Source organism: Hydractinia symbiolongicarpus, chromosome 2 (genome assembly GCF_029227915.1).
Source record: "Hydractinia symbiolongicarpus strain clone_291-10 chromosome 2, HSymV2.1, whole genome shotgun sequence".
NCBI classification, from domain to species: Eukaryota; Metazoa; Cnidaria; class Hydrozoa; order Anthoathecata; family Hydractiniidae; genus Hydractinia; species Hydractinia symbiolongicarpus.
In genome coordinates, this window is record NC_079876.1 from 27188619 (window position 1) to 27205328 (window position 16710).

The window sequence follows — 16710 nt, forward strand, 5'->3', positions numbered from 1 at the left end:
AATTCAATGCCTTGTTTGAATTACAGGGAACAAAAATAATGCAGACTGCAAGAAAATTCTTTTCACTAGAATTATATATTCTGAAATCTGCTATATTATTAATAGTACAAACAAGAACACTTTTTTTTTTCGAACATTTTGCAAAATACTTTTTCTCAACAGAAATGACATATTTTAACAAAATACACCCGCTAAATTAAAAACAAAATTATTTTATTTCTTTAAAAATCAAAAAAAGCCAAGTGAATTTTGATGTTTCAGTAAATATTTATTTATCGGATTGTTAAGATATTGTACTTTGTAGACCTTTTCCAAGCTAAAAATGCCTCAATTAACAAGAAAGCTAATAATCTCTATAATAATAGCCGTCGTCTGTCTGTCTCTGCATGGACCCCTCGCTGAGTCAGAAAATGATGTTACGGAAACACCAATATCAAATGCGATATATTTTTGTCTACTTTGTTGCGACGGTAAATTTAAAGGACGGGCAACCCCATGGATTTTTCCACGGGCTAACGACTATGTTTTATAAAATCGCCAAATTAAATTCACATCGAAATTATCAAAATTATCAATTCACCAATTTTGATACCTTTTAATACCATTTTCCCCCCTAAAAATGTCTCCCCCAACGGAAAAATGACATATGGACAAGGTTTATAAGTTTTATAGTCTGGATCTCTAATATTATATAGTTAAATCTACTCATTAGGCACAAATATTCAACAGATAAAAAAATATATATATTAGTCACAATAATTTTCAATATATACATATTTATATTTTAAATAATAATTATATATAAAATCGTATTATAAGTATGCCTCACTCATTATTGGTTGGTATCTAAAAATACACAATAAAGTCCTTTTATTAATGGCACCAAATTATATTAGTGAATTTCAGTTTAAAATTTGTAATAAATAAACATATCAATATAAACTGTTGTTTCGAAAAATTACACAAACCACACAGCATCAACTTTTATATGTCATTTGTAATTACAAATCCTCAGGTTAACTAAAATAAAAAAAAAGTTCAAGATTATAAAAGAACATTTTTGGAAAACGTGATACCATATTAGATACTGTAGGAAAAAAGTGTGAAATTTTATTTCTAAAAGACAAAAATAATTAATATTCTGGGTTGTATAGAAATATCTATACTATTAAATATTGGCAAATGTACACGCTCTTCTGTTAGATATCAATATTTAACAGGGTTTGACTAACTGGAGTATGTTGAAAGTGATGCCACAAGTAAAGAACAAATTATTGAGGAGTTTTGAGGAAATTTGAGGAGAAAGTCCTTAAAAAGTTTCCCTTGGAAGACATTGCATCAGTTTGATGCAATGTCTGTTTTATAAAATATCCAATCAATATTTGTTTGGATTAAATTTACATATTTCAGAAATGAAATGTGCGTTTGCATACAAAGTTTCTGTCTCAATTATCTTTTAAATACTTTTATAACCAATTAGGCATAGTAGCTAACACAAAAGAAATTACTGCTTGGTGATTAGAGGTTCAATTAGCATCCAGTTTTGTTCCATTATATAATATTAACCAGTTTTGCTTGTATGTTTTAAAAGAAAAAATAATACCTGCGTCACATTCACCTTATTTCCAAGCAATATTTCAACATGAATAGGAGTTAGATTCAAAAAGAATGAATCAGGATTGTTCTAAAAAAATCAAACAAAAATTATGAAAGCCACAACGAATATGATATTGCAGGACCATTCAAACACATTGAACATTTCTACGCACAAGTGGGAACCTAATTAGAATTACTGATTTGTCTGTATATCAAACAAAACTATGTGATGATTATAATATAGATGGTTGAAAAAATGTCAGGTCACTTAACACTTAGCTAGATTAGCAGCTAGACATTAATAAATGATTACCCTGGGCTGTACCGCAAAATATAGCCCAAGGTCTAAGTCCTGACCATGCTTGCATGGTCAGTGCAAAAAATTCTAAATAGTCCTTTCTAAAAACAGAATTATTCTATGCAGACCGGTTAAAAAGACAAATAAAACAATACCGATATGATATAACAAGGCGCTTATCAAATTTTTGGATTTTTTGCATGCAATCGAGGGGGGGAGGCGCTTAAAAAATGCAGGGCACTTATAAATTTTTCCTCATTTTGTACAAATTAAAGACAACGGTAATTTTCAATTTTTTTTTCCTGAAAAACAAAACTGAACAAAAGATGTAACAAAATTAAGTTTAGTCTTTGTCTAGGGTTCTCAATATAAAAAAGTAAAATTTTGAAATAAGCGCCCCTTTTTATCAGGAGTTCGCTTAATCGGATCATTATGGTACTACACCATGCAAAAATCATTTGAGGTTGCTGTGAAAAAGAGTTAACATATAACTTTATAGATATAATAAATGCCAGATAGACAAATAGCACATTTCCTAGTTTGTTATTATATTTTGCCTTCCAAAACCCCTTAAAAATTGTGCCAGTGATGTTTACATCTCAATGTTATAAATGAAATTATTTATTGTTGTTGATGCTATAGGCAATAGTTCGATTGATGAACAGAAGAGAGTTCTTCCCCCAACCACCCTGTGACTCCCAGACAGTGTCATTGGTAAGTGAAGGGTTAAGTTAAAAGTTACATTTAATTACCATAAATTCAAAGAAAAATGTTTGACCCAATGCATCCCGTACTTTGGCTTCAACTACTTGGAATGAGTGAATAAAGAACTAAAAAAAAACAGCTGTGAAATTACATCTGTGACAAAAACAACCAATAATAATGTCCACTTATGTTTTCAGAGGAAAAAGGTGCCACAAGACTACAATACCTGTAATGTTAAACCAGCTTGCTTTTGGCTGTCTGCATAATTTTCATTTCCCATAGCATACAGAAGATTGTGTATGCAATTTAACTTAAAAGAAAAAGAAAATATATAGGTTGATATTTTAAGTTTCACAATTTATTTGTTTCTTGAAAAATTAGCTACTAACATTGCAGCATGTATTGCATTACTATAAACGTAATATTTACAGAAAAGCCATCTGCATGATTTTGCAATATCCTATTACAAGAAAAATTACACATAAAATATTTACCCGAATGCATTGCTCAGCAACCTCATTACATTCGTCTGCTAATTTTCTGAAGAACATAAACATAAAATACTAACCCTATAATAACTGTTTATGAGGGCAATACCAGGGAATATTGACCGACGTCAAAGTATTGCCCAGGCTTGTGAGGGCAATACGCAACAGAGGTCAATATTCAAAGGTATTGCCCGAAATAAACAGTTATTATATGGATTATTATCCGGGTACTGCATTTTACGACAAAAAAATATAACATTATAAGCAGGATGTAGAAACCATGTCTTTATAGAAACTATTCCCGTATGGAACGTACATTCGAACAAAAAATATTTTTTTTAAAATCGAATACCCTGTAAACATAACAGGTCTTAATTGTAGCTACAACATCGAATTCTTTAAAAGATAAAAGTAAGATTCACTTCTGCTTCGCGTTTTGTTTACTTTTTTCCGTGTTTATTTTACATTTAATGCTACCATATTTAAACTTTAAACACAGTTGCTATGGTGGCTGGCAATACCGTGGAATATTGCCCGCTATGACATAAGTTCTAACCAATCACATTGCGCCAATTTCGAAAATATCGATGCCACCCTTTTACCCGGGTAATAAATGACAATATCAAACAGTTCTTCAAAATAATAGAAACAGCATTAACTTTATGATAAAAATAATTGAAGACTTAATGTTCTTTGGTTACTAACACAAGTAGCCCAAACAACAATCTATGTCAACAAAAATCATGTATCTTGAAGTGAGAAAGATAATAATAATAACAGATCACAGATCAGTTAGCACTTGTTCTACTAGGAAGAATAAACAAGAAAAATTGCATACCTGATAAGTTTCGCTGCAGCTGCTTGTTGAATATACACTGGAAGAGAAGCTAGATAAAATCACAGCAAGTTGTAAACATGGCACTTCAAGATTATCTTTAATGTGTAAACAGAGTCAGACACACATTCTTGTACTTCAGTTAGAAAGCATCACACGAATAAAGCAATCAGAATGCTTAGACTTAGCAAAAGATTTAGCTTAACTAGGATTATATATCTCAATTTACAATGTAACACATTCAGCTGCGCAAAATCGAAATTTTACAAAGCTTTTATATTTAAGTTTTTTTTTAATTATATTTTTTTAACAAAATTTATTGCCTAAAATCAGGCTCACGTGCAACTACAGTAAGAATGAACAAGGCAAGCCACCCATCACATTAAGCCTTTCTCTAGTTGGTAATATATGTGAGTTATCCCTGTGTTTAAAACATTGTAGAGTCTTCAAAAAATAAAATAACTAACCCTGAATTTCAGGAGCTTCAGGATCTAAAATTAAAAGAAGATAAAAGTGATCTGAAAATTAAAGGCTTCTAACAACTTTATTCAATAAAAATTTGCATGCTATTTTTGATTAAAGGTAACAACAAGCAAGTTCAAAATTTATGGAGTAATAGAGAGTTTATTTGAACAAAAATATGAAAAAATGTCTAAACCTTTAAAGAGAACATGCTCAGATTAACCTGGTATTTCTTAAAAAAGTGTAATAGAGAAATAATTATCAGAAATGACAGTTTAAAATAAATAAAGGTTAAAATACCTAAAAAGTGTAATTGGAGATTAAAATGTTACAAGTGTAAGGGTAGATTGCACACTATACAGTTTTTTCTCTTTATGTTCTCTTTTACAGAATGCATATTGATAAAAGTAAATGCATATCAGTAACTGTTGAAGACCGAATAGTAACATCAAGCATAACTGAGGAAAACGAGCAGATAAAAAAAGAGCTTTTGAAAAGATAATAAGCTTTTAAATCAACCTAAAACACTAGACATTCTCCTGCAACTTTTATATCGACTTTTCTATATCAATTATTTAACTTTGTCATTTTGAAAATTTAAAATTTTGACACCTACATCACCTTCGAAACTCCTACAGAGAATACTCAAAAACTGTATATAAAGTCGGGCAAGTTAAAATCCGGTCAGCTAATTTTACTCATCCAACTACAGTGAAATATGAGCATAATGTAAATGTAAAAAACAGATTCACTGGTTAAGAACAAAAACACAAAAACGCAATTGTAAGTACCTTTTAAAATTTCTGGCTCCTCATCAAAATCAACTTGTGACGGCTTCAATGAGCCAACCAGGCCAGTTAAAATTCCTAACCTAATATTCTCATACATCATGAGTAACGTGATAAGTTGAAATCCTTCATACTGCACTTCAAGATGCAATGATCGTAATAACATGAGAGCTGGATCAACGATTCCAATACCTGCATTGTCCATCTTCGGCTATCAAAGGAGAAAAATACATAACTAGACCTTACCTAACCACATAATCTCTGATAACTAAAGACAATAGTGTTAAATAAAAACACCACTGGTTAATCAGGATACACAAAATAAATAACAAATGTTTTTAAACATAAGCACATGACTTTCTGTCTTAAATTAAAATTAAAAACAATTTTCACAAACTAGTCGGTGGCTTGTGGATAAATCCACGGGTTTGTCTATCCTTTATTTACCGCATTTCGTGTGTCTTGCTACTGCGGTTACCATTTCGTATGACAGACAGTATATATGTGGGTATTATAATTTTAGTTATACATTATACATTAAGAGAATAATTATTATAGTTGACATTATCATCTACATCACTTGATTGCCAAACAATATTAACCGTTTAGACTATAGCTGGTTGTCTTAACACAGCCATAAAAGATTCTTCAATGTTTTTTCTTTTCCTGAAAATTTGCGGTGCCATCGACAACACACTTCATGTAAAGTAGAGTTGTTTTCCAAGTACTTTTGGTGGTTTGATATCATTCTATTCCATACTCTCTACTTATATACATATAATCCTTTAATAACAGTGTTTGTTGTCAAATTAGTCAAAAGAGGTAAGCTAAAAATTTATTGCTACAATATACATGCTGCTAGAAGGGATCTAGCAGCTAATTTATTGTTGCAAATGCATTTTCCAACCTCAAATTTCAATTGTTTTCCTCTGCGCCAACCAAGGTGGCACTTAACGGACATACTATTTAAACAGACAATATGATCAACAAATCTCTGGATATGCCACAGAGTATATATTCATTTTATTATTATATTAAACTAGTCGATAAGGCCCGTGGAGAAATCCACTTAGGCAGGAGGGACAATGTAAAAATTGGTTATTTTAGACCTTTTGCTGATGTCAGCAGTGCATATGCAAAAACAAATTGACGAAATTCAGTTTATCCGTTGTCTCTATTGTGTAGAGCTCGACACGCTCATGAAGAGAATGTATGTGATCATGTGACTTTGATAAACGGTTAATGATATATAAGGGTTTAAAAATTATGCTGACGTCAGCAAAGACCCACGAAAACACACAAAATTATTTTTTAGAAATTTGTATACCTGTTGCCTTTAACGTATAGGTCTTGAAACGCTGATCAAGAAAATGTATAGGATCATGTACTTTTGACAAACGGTTACGGAGATATGGGTGTTTAAATGATTTTTGATGACGTCATCAACCTGTCCATTCTGAAACGGATTCAGGGAATCAGGTTTGGGAAAATTACCCAAATTGGTCCTATCTGGTCCCTATTTACCCACGCGGTGAAAAATCATTGATGTCACCACCTCGTTTCCAAGTTATTTGGCCTCAAATATTTAAGTGCATTGTAATGGCTTCATTAATTTAATATAGGATATTGACGTTAGTAGTAGTGTTATTGACGTCGCGCCGTAACGTCAGTCAGTGATGACGTCAGCAATGATCTGTCAACAACAAAATATTTTTTCATGGAAATTTGTTTTCACCTTGCCTCTATTGTGTAGAGCGTAAACTGCTGATCAAGACAACGTATATGATCATGTGGTTTTAATAAGCAATTAATGAGATATAAAGGTTTAAAATGTTTCCTGACGGCAGCAATGGCCTGTCAAAACCCCAAAAAATTTTTTTAGAAATTTGTATACCTGTTGCCTTTATCGTATAGATCTTGAAACAATGATCAAGGAAATATATAGGATCATGTACTTTTGAGAAACGGTTGCAGAGATGTTAGGGTTTGAAGAAGAAACAGATTTTGGGACCCAGGTTTGGAAAACTTACCCAAATTGGTCCCAGGTGGTCCCTAGTTACCCACGCGGTGAAAAATTATTGATGTCACCACTTCGTTTCCAAGTTATTTGGCCTCAAAGTTTTAAGTGCACTGTAATGGCTTCACTTATGTTAATATACTTTCCTTTGATGTTAATATTGTTTACCGTTAAAGTTTGATAAATTACAGAACCGTTTTATGTATGTATATGTATTTTATATTTTATCCACTTTGCAAAAGTCACAGACAGAAGCTCCGTATTATTATATAGATATTTCATATTTTACAGAGAAAATAAAACTCTTTTAAAAAGGAATCTTTTTTAATTTTTTAAAAAACTTCTTTTTGTTCTCAAATAATAAGGCTATTAAGAATGGTGACAAACTGGTTTTAATTCTTTCCAAGTATACCAATTTTTTCTGTCAGAGTGATAAAATAACAAAATCACAGTCTTTGTTAATCAAAATGCATGTAACCCTCACTTTACGAAAAATATATAAAAATGCACAGTCTTGTCAATAAAGAAATGGCTAGGCGTCTTCAAAGAGTATGTCTACAATTTTGCATGTGCGCTATTAGTTTTACACGTGCAATTAAGATGCAAAAACAGCACAGGCAATTTTGTTTCAGGCATGTGTGAAGGCGTGCAAGTGTCATTACACATGCAAGAATGATAAGACTGCTGCATAACAAATTAAAAATTGTGTTTTGTGAAACTTTCTACCCACTTCTAAATACCAATACAATAGAGGCAATGCGTAATTAAATTTTGTGAGTTTAACCATATAGTTAAAAACATACAAATTAAAAATGTACATACTTGTATAAGTTGCAATATTTGAGCTGCAATTCGTTGTGCTTCAGGTGACAAGCTTTTTAAGAGAGCAATCATGACTTTGTAGATCTGATGTTGATATTTAGGATTTCCCTATAAAGGTTAAGCACTGTTTACCACAAAAACACAAAAACCATATGTGCTACCTAGACACTAACAAACTTCCCGGACTTCTGACTGTTCATTTGTTTCAATAAGTCATAAAGAAAGGTAAAAATTAATCGTCTACCTAGATTTGACAATTTCACTGTCCTGTACTGCTTATTACTGGTTTTTCTGAAAAATTTCAAGTTCATATCAAATCTTCGGAAATCAGAAAAAAAACAAGTTAAAAAATAAACAACATAACGTTCATTTATAACTAGTATTACAAGCACAAACACACACACACAAAAAACGTGCTTGTATAAAACAATAGATAACAATAGTTAAATTTCTAGAGCTATACCTTGTGTTGTATAATATAAACTCTAAGACTTTCAACGTTTTTTTTTCACAATTGTCTAATATTTGTTTATGCAACTTTACTTCTGGAGAGCCTAAGGTTGCCAAGGGTATAGGGTGTTTTTTGGTCCTAAGTTGCTTAGCTGAGTTGGTTAGCTACTATTTTTCTCTGACTTTAACTCATGTAGCTTCTATGAGAAACATTTGAATTATTTAATTGATTTAGTTTATTGACAGTGGTCTGGTGAACTCAACATACACAAAATTTTTTTCCATAGGACACTATAGTTTTGCCACTTTTAGTCAGCTTTTAATCTAGACTTTTCTGCCTGTTTTCTTAGAGATATTTTACTACATTCTAAAATTCCAGATTTTCTAGGTATGCTACATACCCTGATTTAATTCTTAATGTAGTTATAAAACATTAACTTTGAAACACATTCAGCTATTCTCACAAAATGATATTATTCCACTTACAACAGACAATTCTTTTAAAATAATTTTGCATGCGTTCTGACAATTGATACTTTCACACTTCGTTAAGCATTGAGCGATTGCTTTTATACCTGTAACAGACAAAATTTTCCAAATATATATATAGGAAAATAAATTCTGTATCTAAAGGTATGTACTTTTTGTGTTAAGTAATGCATTATAAAATAAACACTGTGCAGGAGTTGTAACATAAAAGAAGGACAATTAATAAATATAATAAATTTTATATCTAAAATCAGGAAGTTGAGATTTTTTTTAGAACTAGTCCCGTGAGAATTCAAATATACCATATAGACTATCAGGAATATTATCTTATTAAGGTTTTCCCTTTTTATAAAAAATTTAATTCGTGAAGTCGTTGCAATTTCTCACAAATTCCAAGAATTATTGACTTGGATAAAGTTTCTATAAAGATGGTGATATTTAGATTATTTTGCTTTTAAAAATAGTTTACCTAAAAGATAATATTTCTATTTTCATACCTTATTTGTTTTGTTTTGTGCAACTTATATGAAGTATAATCCGATTTATTATTATTAAAATAAATTACTCTTTTTGTTAATATTTAGATGACAAACAATGATTTTAGTGGACTCCATTAGTATTGCTAATTCAATGTGATATTTTGGCGAAGGAAAGTCAATCTTCTGTGTCACATTAAAAAAAATTAATTAAAAAATTTGCAAATAAAAAGGTTTTTTATTGCATTAACACATGCAGATGTGCATGCCTATTCAAAGTTTTTTGATAGCGTAAAGTTTTGACGCATCATATTCATTACAAATTCAAATTTTGACGCATCATATTCATTACAAGTGCAAGGGAAAACTTCATGGCATCGCAAAAATATTTTGTGGAAATCTAAGGCGCTCTTTCTTTGTTCAAGGTCAAATAACACCCTTTTGCAGTAGCAAGAAGGTAACACAGACACAATAACCCAAAGATCAACCTCCCTTGGCCTTAGAAGGCATGCTCAACATTTCTGATAAAAAAACTGAATGCACAATATTATTAAGTAAACAAGAAAAATAGGATACCAAAACTTTCACATATCAATTCTTTATACTTTCTTCCATTTAATGCAATTACATTGATAAGATCAAGAGCTACTTTTTTGTCATTCTATAAAGCAACAAAAAAATGAATGAATGAATCAATAAATAAAAAAAACAATAATTGAACATAAATATGCACAATACAAAAAGCATAGATGAAAACTAGCCAAGTCAAAAAACAGTATAAAATACAAAAATACATACCTCAGCTAACTGGTTCAAGCCAAGAATTTCAAGAACGGTCAATATACCACCAACTTCAATAAATTCTGTCAAGAATTTATGCCTAAAATATAACCAAAGTTAAAAAAACAAAGTTAAACAGAACCCAAGGTATAAAATGATGTTGGACTTATATTATAGAGTTTAAAAAGTTGGTTAATAAGTCTTTTTAACTTTTTTAAAAAGCACTTTTTTCTCAAGATATTCACTTTTGAAGAATTTCAGAATTAACTACGCTGCATAAATTAAGATGTCATATTTAAGCATTAGCACATCCAAAATTTATCAATGCATTAATATTATAAAGGTGAATTGATTGACATAATTTTTTAAAATAAATAAATTGATAAATAACAACTATATATTACATCAAAAAGTGAACTTTACAAAATGCTTAAAATAAAAAAATTACTTACCCACTTGAAGACCCAACAAATATCAGAATGGCCAAAAGTTGTTTGTCAACACAATACCCGTTCATGTAACTTTAAACAGTTGTTAAGAAAATTATTATTGAAATTATTTACCCAGGATAGCTTCTTCAGTTCATTTTGGTACTGCTATCAACACGAAGGGATCCTAGTGCATTTAAAGTCCCATTTGAGCTACGAGGTCGTGCAAACACAGCAATCGTTCTACTAAACAACTGCCTGAGGTTTTTATAATCATAATCTTGTGCCGAACGCTAGCAGAATGGATAGATTCACACTTTTATAGTCTTTGGCATGACTCGATCGGGGTTTGCACCCAAGGCAAACTCTCTACCACAAGGATACCAGCGGTTATTAAATTGAATCACATAATACGACAGAAAGGTTTAGTTGAACCACTTAAAAAGTTAACTTTAGCAAATTCCACAGAATTCTGCTAGCTGGAAAATTCGATTTTAACAAAGATATTAAACTTTATGACTTGCTTGTAAACCAATGCTTATTAGGTACTAGTGTGTATTATTAAGATACACATAGATACGTTCGCCTAGATTTTTTTCTATCTTCATTTTGTAATGCCTTTCATCCGAAAATGCCCTTAAACGAAGTTAGGTCTTTTCTAAGCTTTCTTGTGATACATACATATATAGATATTAGCCACATCCCAAACGTTGTAACTATTCTTCACAAATTTTGACTCTTTTGCTTAAAGTGGCTGTCCTTCAATGTCCTTTGCTTACCGTTTTATAGTTTTTCAGTCCTTATACCTAATTAATTTAATTTATATATGTATACATGCCTTGGTACCTATAGAAAGTTTAAACAAAAAGGATACGAAATTCTCAGCCACGATGTTAGTCTTGTAAAAAATAAGCTAGCTCCATTAATATATACTTGCTCAAGTTCTGCTGCTCTCTTTCCTTTATGCATGTTGATAAAAGCTTCCAAAATTTTAACACGTTTAGATTTTGATGCATTGTCCCACTCTTGAAGAAATCGGGTTAGCTCTGATGGAGTCATTTATACTTTCGCTAAAATGTAAGATAGAAATTTGTCTTTCAAAGAGAAATCTAAATGTGTTAACATAGCTATTGAAATTTAACATCCTTAGTTTTAAACAAGTCCAAAAGATGTTTATTTTAAACAGTGTTTCCTTTTTTTGAGAAAAAGGGCAAAAGCTTTTCGTTTTTACCTAGTATCTGGTTCTTGAGAAGCACTGTTCAACTTTAGTTTCGTAATTATCCATATTGTTACATTGTTTTAGCTCAAAATATGTCAAATTTATGCCAAATTTTTTTTGCTAAAAATAAACCTCTTTAAAAATAAGGAATATCTACGTTATACATTATATACACTTAGTCCCTATACAATACTTGTGTGAATATTGGACTTCTAAAATTAATTATATATCCAACAGGGTGGCAAAAAAAAATTTTTTTAGAGGATTCTAAAGGAGATTTTGCACTGAATTTAGAGGGAAACTATAAAATTATTAATCATTGTACCTAGAAAAATAGAGTGTTAATGAGGACAATAGAGAACTTTAGAGGTTTTCCAAAAAAGAGGACTTTAGAGGATTTGAGAGGAGGGCATGGCTACCCTGTGCCTTTTTTGATCAAATTTAGTGAGGGTGATTTTTATTATTTTTGGTTCAAAAATGTATAATATTAATATAGACATAAAAAAGAAAGAGTATGCTTCAAAATAACATTTCAGGACCTGTTTACTCATTTACAGTGAATCAAAATATTACTTTTGTTTTTTTGCATTTTTATGACAAAGTCCTGTGAGTTTTAAAGCTTTCATCGCGATTGATCATGAAAACCACAATAGTTTCACGATGGGAATCACGATTCATTAAAAGTATGAGGAATACGAAGTCAGAGAATGATTTAGGAAGGCTTTGCAGTGCTTAGAGTCAACATAAATCTTTGTTTAGAAGCCTACTTAATTGATTTGTTTTTACTTGTGGCTGCACTAATTATCACAAATATTGTTAATGGAATACAGAGTTATTTACTATATCTTGCATTCAGTATCTTTTTTCTGATTTTATAATTCAAGCTTTAATGGCATTTTAAGCTTTTTGTATTTGGCTTTTTTAAAAATTTATATCCACAGATATTTTTAACTTTTAAAACTCGATCTAAAAAAGCATTGTATCACCGTTTTTAAACGTGATCTAAAAAAGCATTTCTATCACTGTTTTTCCTTCTTAAACTTTTAAAACACGATCTAAAAAAGCATTTCTATCGCCGTTTTTCCTTCTTAAACTTTAAAAAAAGCGATCTAAAAAAGCATTTCTATCACCGTTTTTCGTTCTTAAATTTTTAAAACGCGATCTAAAAAAGCATTTCTATCACTATTTTTCCTTTTTAGACTTTTAAAACGCGGTCTAAAAAAGCATTTCTATTGCGTTTATCCTTATTAAACTTTTAAAACGCGATTTAAAAAAACATTTATATCTCGCTTTTCGTTCATAATTTTTTAAAATGCGATCTAAAAAAACATTTCTGTTGTCGCGTGTTCTTAAACTTTTAAATTAAAGTCTCAATTGATAACATTTACAATTATCCTATTGGGAATAATTATGTGCATACTATATAACAATAGTTACGCTCAGTTATAATAACAGAATATTTTTTTTCAATTGCTTTTGATTTAAATCTATATAATAATACGCTGAGTGTGTCTGTCTGTGACAGGCAAAGTGGATGTGTTTATTTTCCTTTGATGTTGCCGAGAAATGGATGTCTAATATGTTAAACTTTCTGGCGTTACGGTGCGACAAAAATAACACTACTTTCACGTCAATATCCTATATTAAATTAATGAAGCCATTACAGTGCGCCTAAAACTTTGAGGCCAAATAACGTGGAAACGAGGTGGTGATGTCAATGATTTTTCACCGTGTGGGTAACTAGGGACCACCTGTGACCAATTTGGGCAAGTTTCCTAAACTGGGTCCTTGAATCCGTTTGGGAGACTTCATCAAAAAACCGTTAAACCCTAATATCTCTGCAACCGTTTGTCAAAAGTACAGGTATACAAATTTCCAAAAAATATTTTTTAGGTTTTTACGGACCATTGCTGACGTCAGCATAATTTTTAAACCTTTATATCTTCTTAACTGTTGGTCAATAGCACACGATACTATACATTTTTATCACCAGCGTTTCAAGCTCCGCAAATTTAGAGATAACAGATAAACAAATTTCGCGAACTTTTTTTTGTTCATGCACTGGCTGATGTCAGCAAAAAACCTAAAGCAGCCATTATTTTTCTGCCTAATTGGATTTTTCCACGGGCCTTATCGACTAGTTGATAATAAAGCAATAAAACTTTCAAAATTATATATCATAAATATCATAATTATATATATAACTTCCTCTGTATCCAGTCTGTCCTTATAACCTCCTGCCAAGTCTTTCTCGGTCTGCCTCTGGGCTTTGCCCCAGGAACTCTCAAGTCTCTACACTTTCTTACCCAATTATCCCCGTCATTTTCCCCATCATCTCCACAATTTTCCTCACATGGCTTGGGTTAACCCGGAGCTACGGTAACATTAACTCGCCCATGTTAAATCACCGTCAAGAGGAATCGAACCCCCGTCTCTTGCACAGAGTACGAGAGCTATAACCACTAATCTACGGCGCCACAATATGAAATGGGACAGCTTAAAAAAAGATGTTATAATGCTATTTGGGTTTAGAAACTGCTTCTTCTCATTTTATATATATATATATATATATATATTTTTCGATCCTGTGATACACCCTTAAAATTTTGCTTCAGCACTCAGTAATTACCAAAGTCATGTGTTAGATTAGCTAGCTAGCAATTATGTATGTTAAGGGGATTCACTTCAGCAAAAAAAAATGCTGAAGCATAAACTCAATTGCCCAATGTGATATTGTTTCATAATTCTTTAATATTTATTTTCACAAAACAAAGAGCAACAAATGATAAGTGTTCTACTACTATTGACAACTACTAAACATTTTTTTCTGCAGGACTGCAAAATTATAGCTAGCTAGATTCTTAAATTTACGATCTAAAATTAAAGCTGAGACAATAAAAGAATCAAATACAACACTAGGTTATGCCAGGTTTACATAGCTAGCTTAATTGCAGTGCGAAACATGTTATGTTGATTGTTTTCTACACAGACTACAGAGTAACAGCGTGTCTCTGGATACCATCTATGTTTTGATGGATATCAGCCGGCAAACAAAAATGGTTTTGTCCCCGAAACGCGTCTTTTTTGTCCCCGAAAAAAAATCCGGTCTCTTTAAAGTCAAAGTTGTAAAAGGAGTCTTGAGGAGAGACTTTTTTCTTATCCACTGCACGAAATCATTAAATACAAGTAGAGGTTACTTAAAGGGATTTTCCCAACTTCGCGATTTAAATTTAAACCAACTCCGCCCCTGGATTTTTAGAACTTTGCCCCGAGAGCTTTTTTCTATTTCTGTAAATACGACCATGTAATTCACGTTTTTTTTATCGGGGGCAATGATGATTTTTTGCACAGACTGGCACGGCGTTAGTGCCCCCATGTCCCCATGGTTTTTAGCTTTTTAATATGAGAGAGGACGAGGTGGGCGTTGGTGCTAATCCTTTTTTAGGAAATTTAAGTCTGAAAGTTTGAAAAAATCGAAAATACACACCGATCTTCTTTCTTGAAAGTCTCGAAGCCTTAACTATCCGTGTTAATAAACTTTGTTTAAAATAATCCGTCTTATGCGATTTTACAATCACGTGGCGTCATTTTGATTAGCAACTGATGATTAATGGATTTTAATATAGTGCGTCAAAAGAAAAAATTAATGATTCATTGACCTAAACTTTGTAAAAAAAGATTAGCATTAACGCCGAGCTGGTCTGTGCATACAATTAAAAGCGAAAGGCTATGAAAAGAGGCAAATCTTAACTCGAAAGTTTTTCGCCATTTTTGTGCTTCCCCATTGATCATTTTATATTCCAATCTTAAATTCCTTGATCAACAATGGAAACAGAGACATTGTTGATCAACGGAAAACGGGGAACATTTTCTTTCTTGGTACTGCACTTCAAGCAATTGCGCAAATTACGCAAATTTGAATTAATGTATTAGATGCGCTACTAACAAGTAGCGCGTCTAATACATTAATTCGAACACCATTGAAATTTTCAACTTTGAATAAAAGTACGCGTAGCAGCTGCCTTGTCGTATAACATTTTTAAAGAAAAGACTAAAAAGTCTGAAATGCAATTTTTATTTTGTTCCCAAACTTAAGCTGCATCGAAAGGCTTACTCCTTTATTGGTCAAGATTTACAACATTTTTAACACTGTCAAGAACTTTTGTAACCGTCCACTTCCTTCGTTTTTCATTTCGCGAACTCAACACTGGGCGCTTAAGAAACACCAGTGGCAGTAAAACAGTTGATACAAGGGAAAGGAATATTGCTACACAAAGCCGTTGAATGAGGTTCCACTAAAATTGGATCACAAATTTGCTGATGTATTGTTATGATCAAAATACATGTTACGATCAAAATAAACCGCTGGAATTAAAAGCTATGATTCATTTAAAATACTAGCTTTGAGTAATCGTCTCTTGTAACAATGAACTGATACCATAAGTTTCCCACATGTGCCCCTTCAAACGTAGCAGTTTTTTACCAACATTAATGTACCGTTTTTCAACTTAAGAATTTACATAAAACTTATCCAACTTGATTTAGACATTATAATGGACATTTTTTCAGCAGGAAGATTTATTCAACAACGTAGCATATTAATTTAACTAAAAATTTTTCTCAAGGACAAACTTTGCATATTGAGTGGAACACTGGATTTTTTCAGTAAACTGATAAATTTTAAGGGAAAGTTTATTCCTGTCACTGTCTTGTTCTATCAACAACCATTTTCAAACAAGGTTCAAGGCTTTCGACACCATAAGCCATGGTGCAATTCTTAATAAATTAAGTGACTATGGTAACACCTCAGTTGAATATGAGTAGTTTTGCAGTTATTTATTTGGTCGTTCACAGTGT

General features: G+C 31.6%; 1 protein-coding gene across 2 annotated transcripts; it reads right to left on the reverse strand.

Moving 5' to 3' along the window:
* Positions 1-278: 278 nt before the first annotated feature.
* LOC130630454 (armadillo-like helical domain containing protein 1) lies at positions 279-11728 on the reverse strand. 2 transcript variants are annotated; one of them, XM_057443955.1, is made up of 15 exons: positions 11509-11728; positions 10659-10727; positions 10225-10306; positions 10003-10087; positions 8948-9036; positions 8012-8119; positions 5176-5383; positions 4390-4413; positions 3926-3974; positions 3094-3139; positions 2826-2909; positions 2647-2724; positions 1604-1684; positions 969-1020; positions 279-846 (listed from the first exon to the last, which is right to left on the reverse strand). In XM_057443955.1, exons 1-14 carry the CDS (start codon positions 11691-11693, stop codon positions 1012-1014), a joined length of 1197 nt encoding a protein of 398 aa, XP_057299938.1. In that variant the 5' UTR covers positions 11694-11728; the 3' UTR covers positions 279-846; positions 969-1011. The 2 variants fall into 2 exon arrangements, with proteins under 2 accessions (XP_057299938.1, XP_057299937.1); XM_057443954.1 differs by having other exon boundaries at positions 279-1020.
* Positions 11729-16710: the final 4982 nt, after the last annotated feature.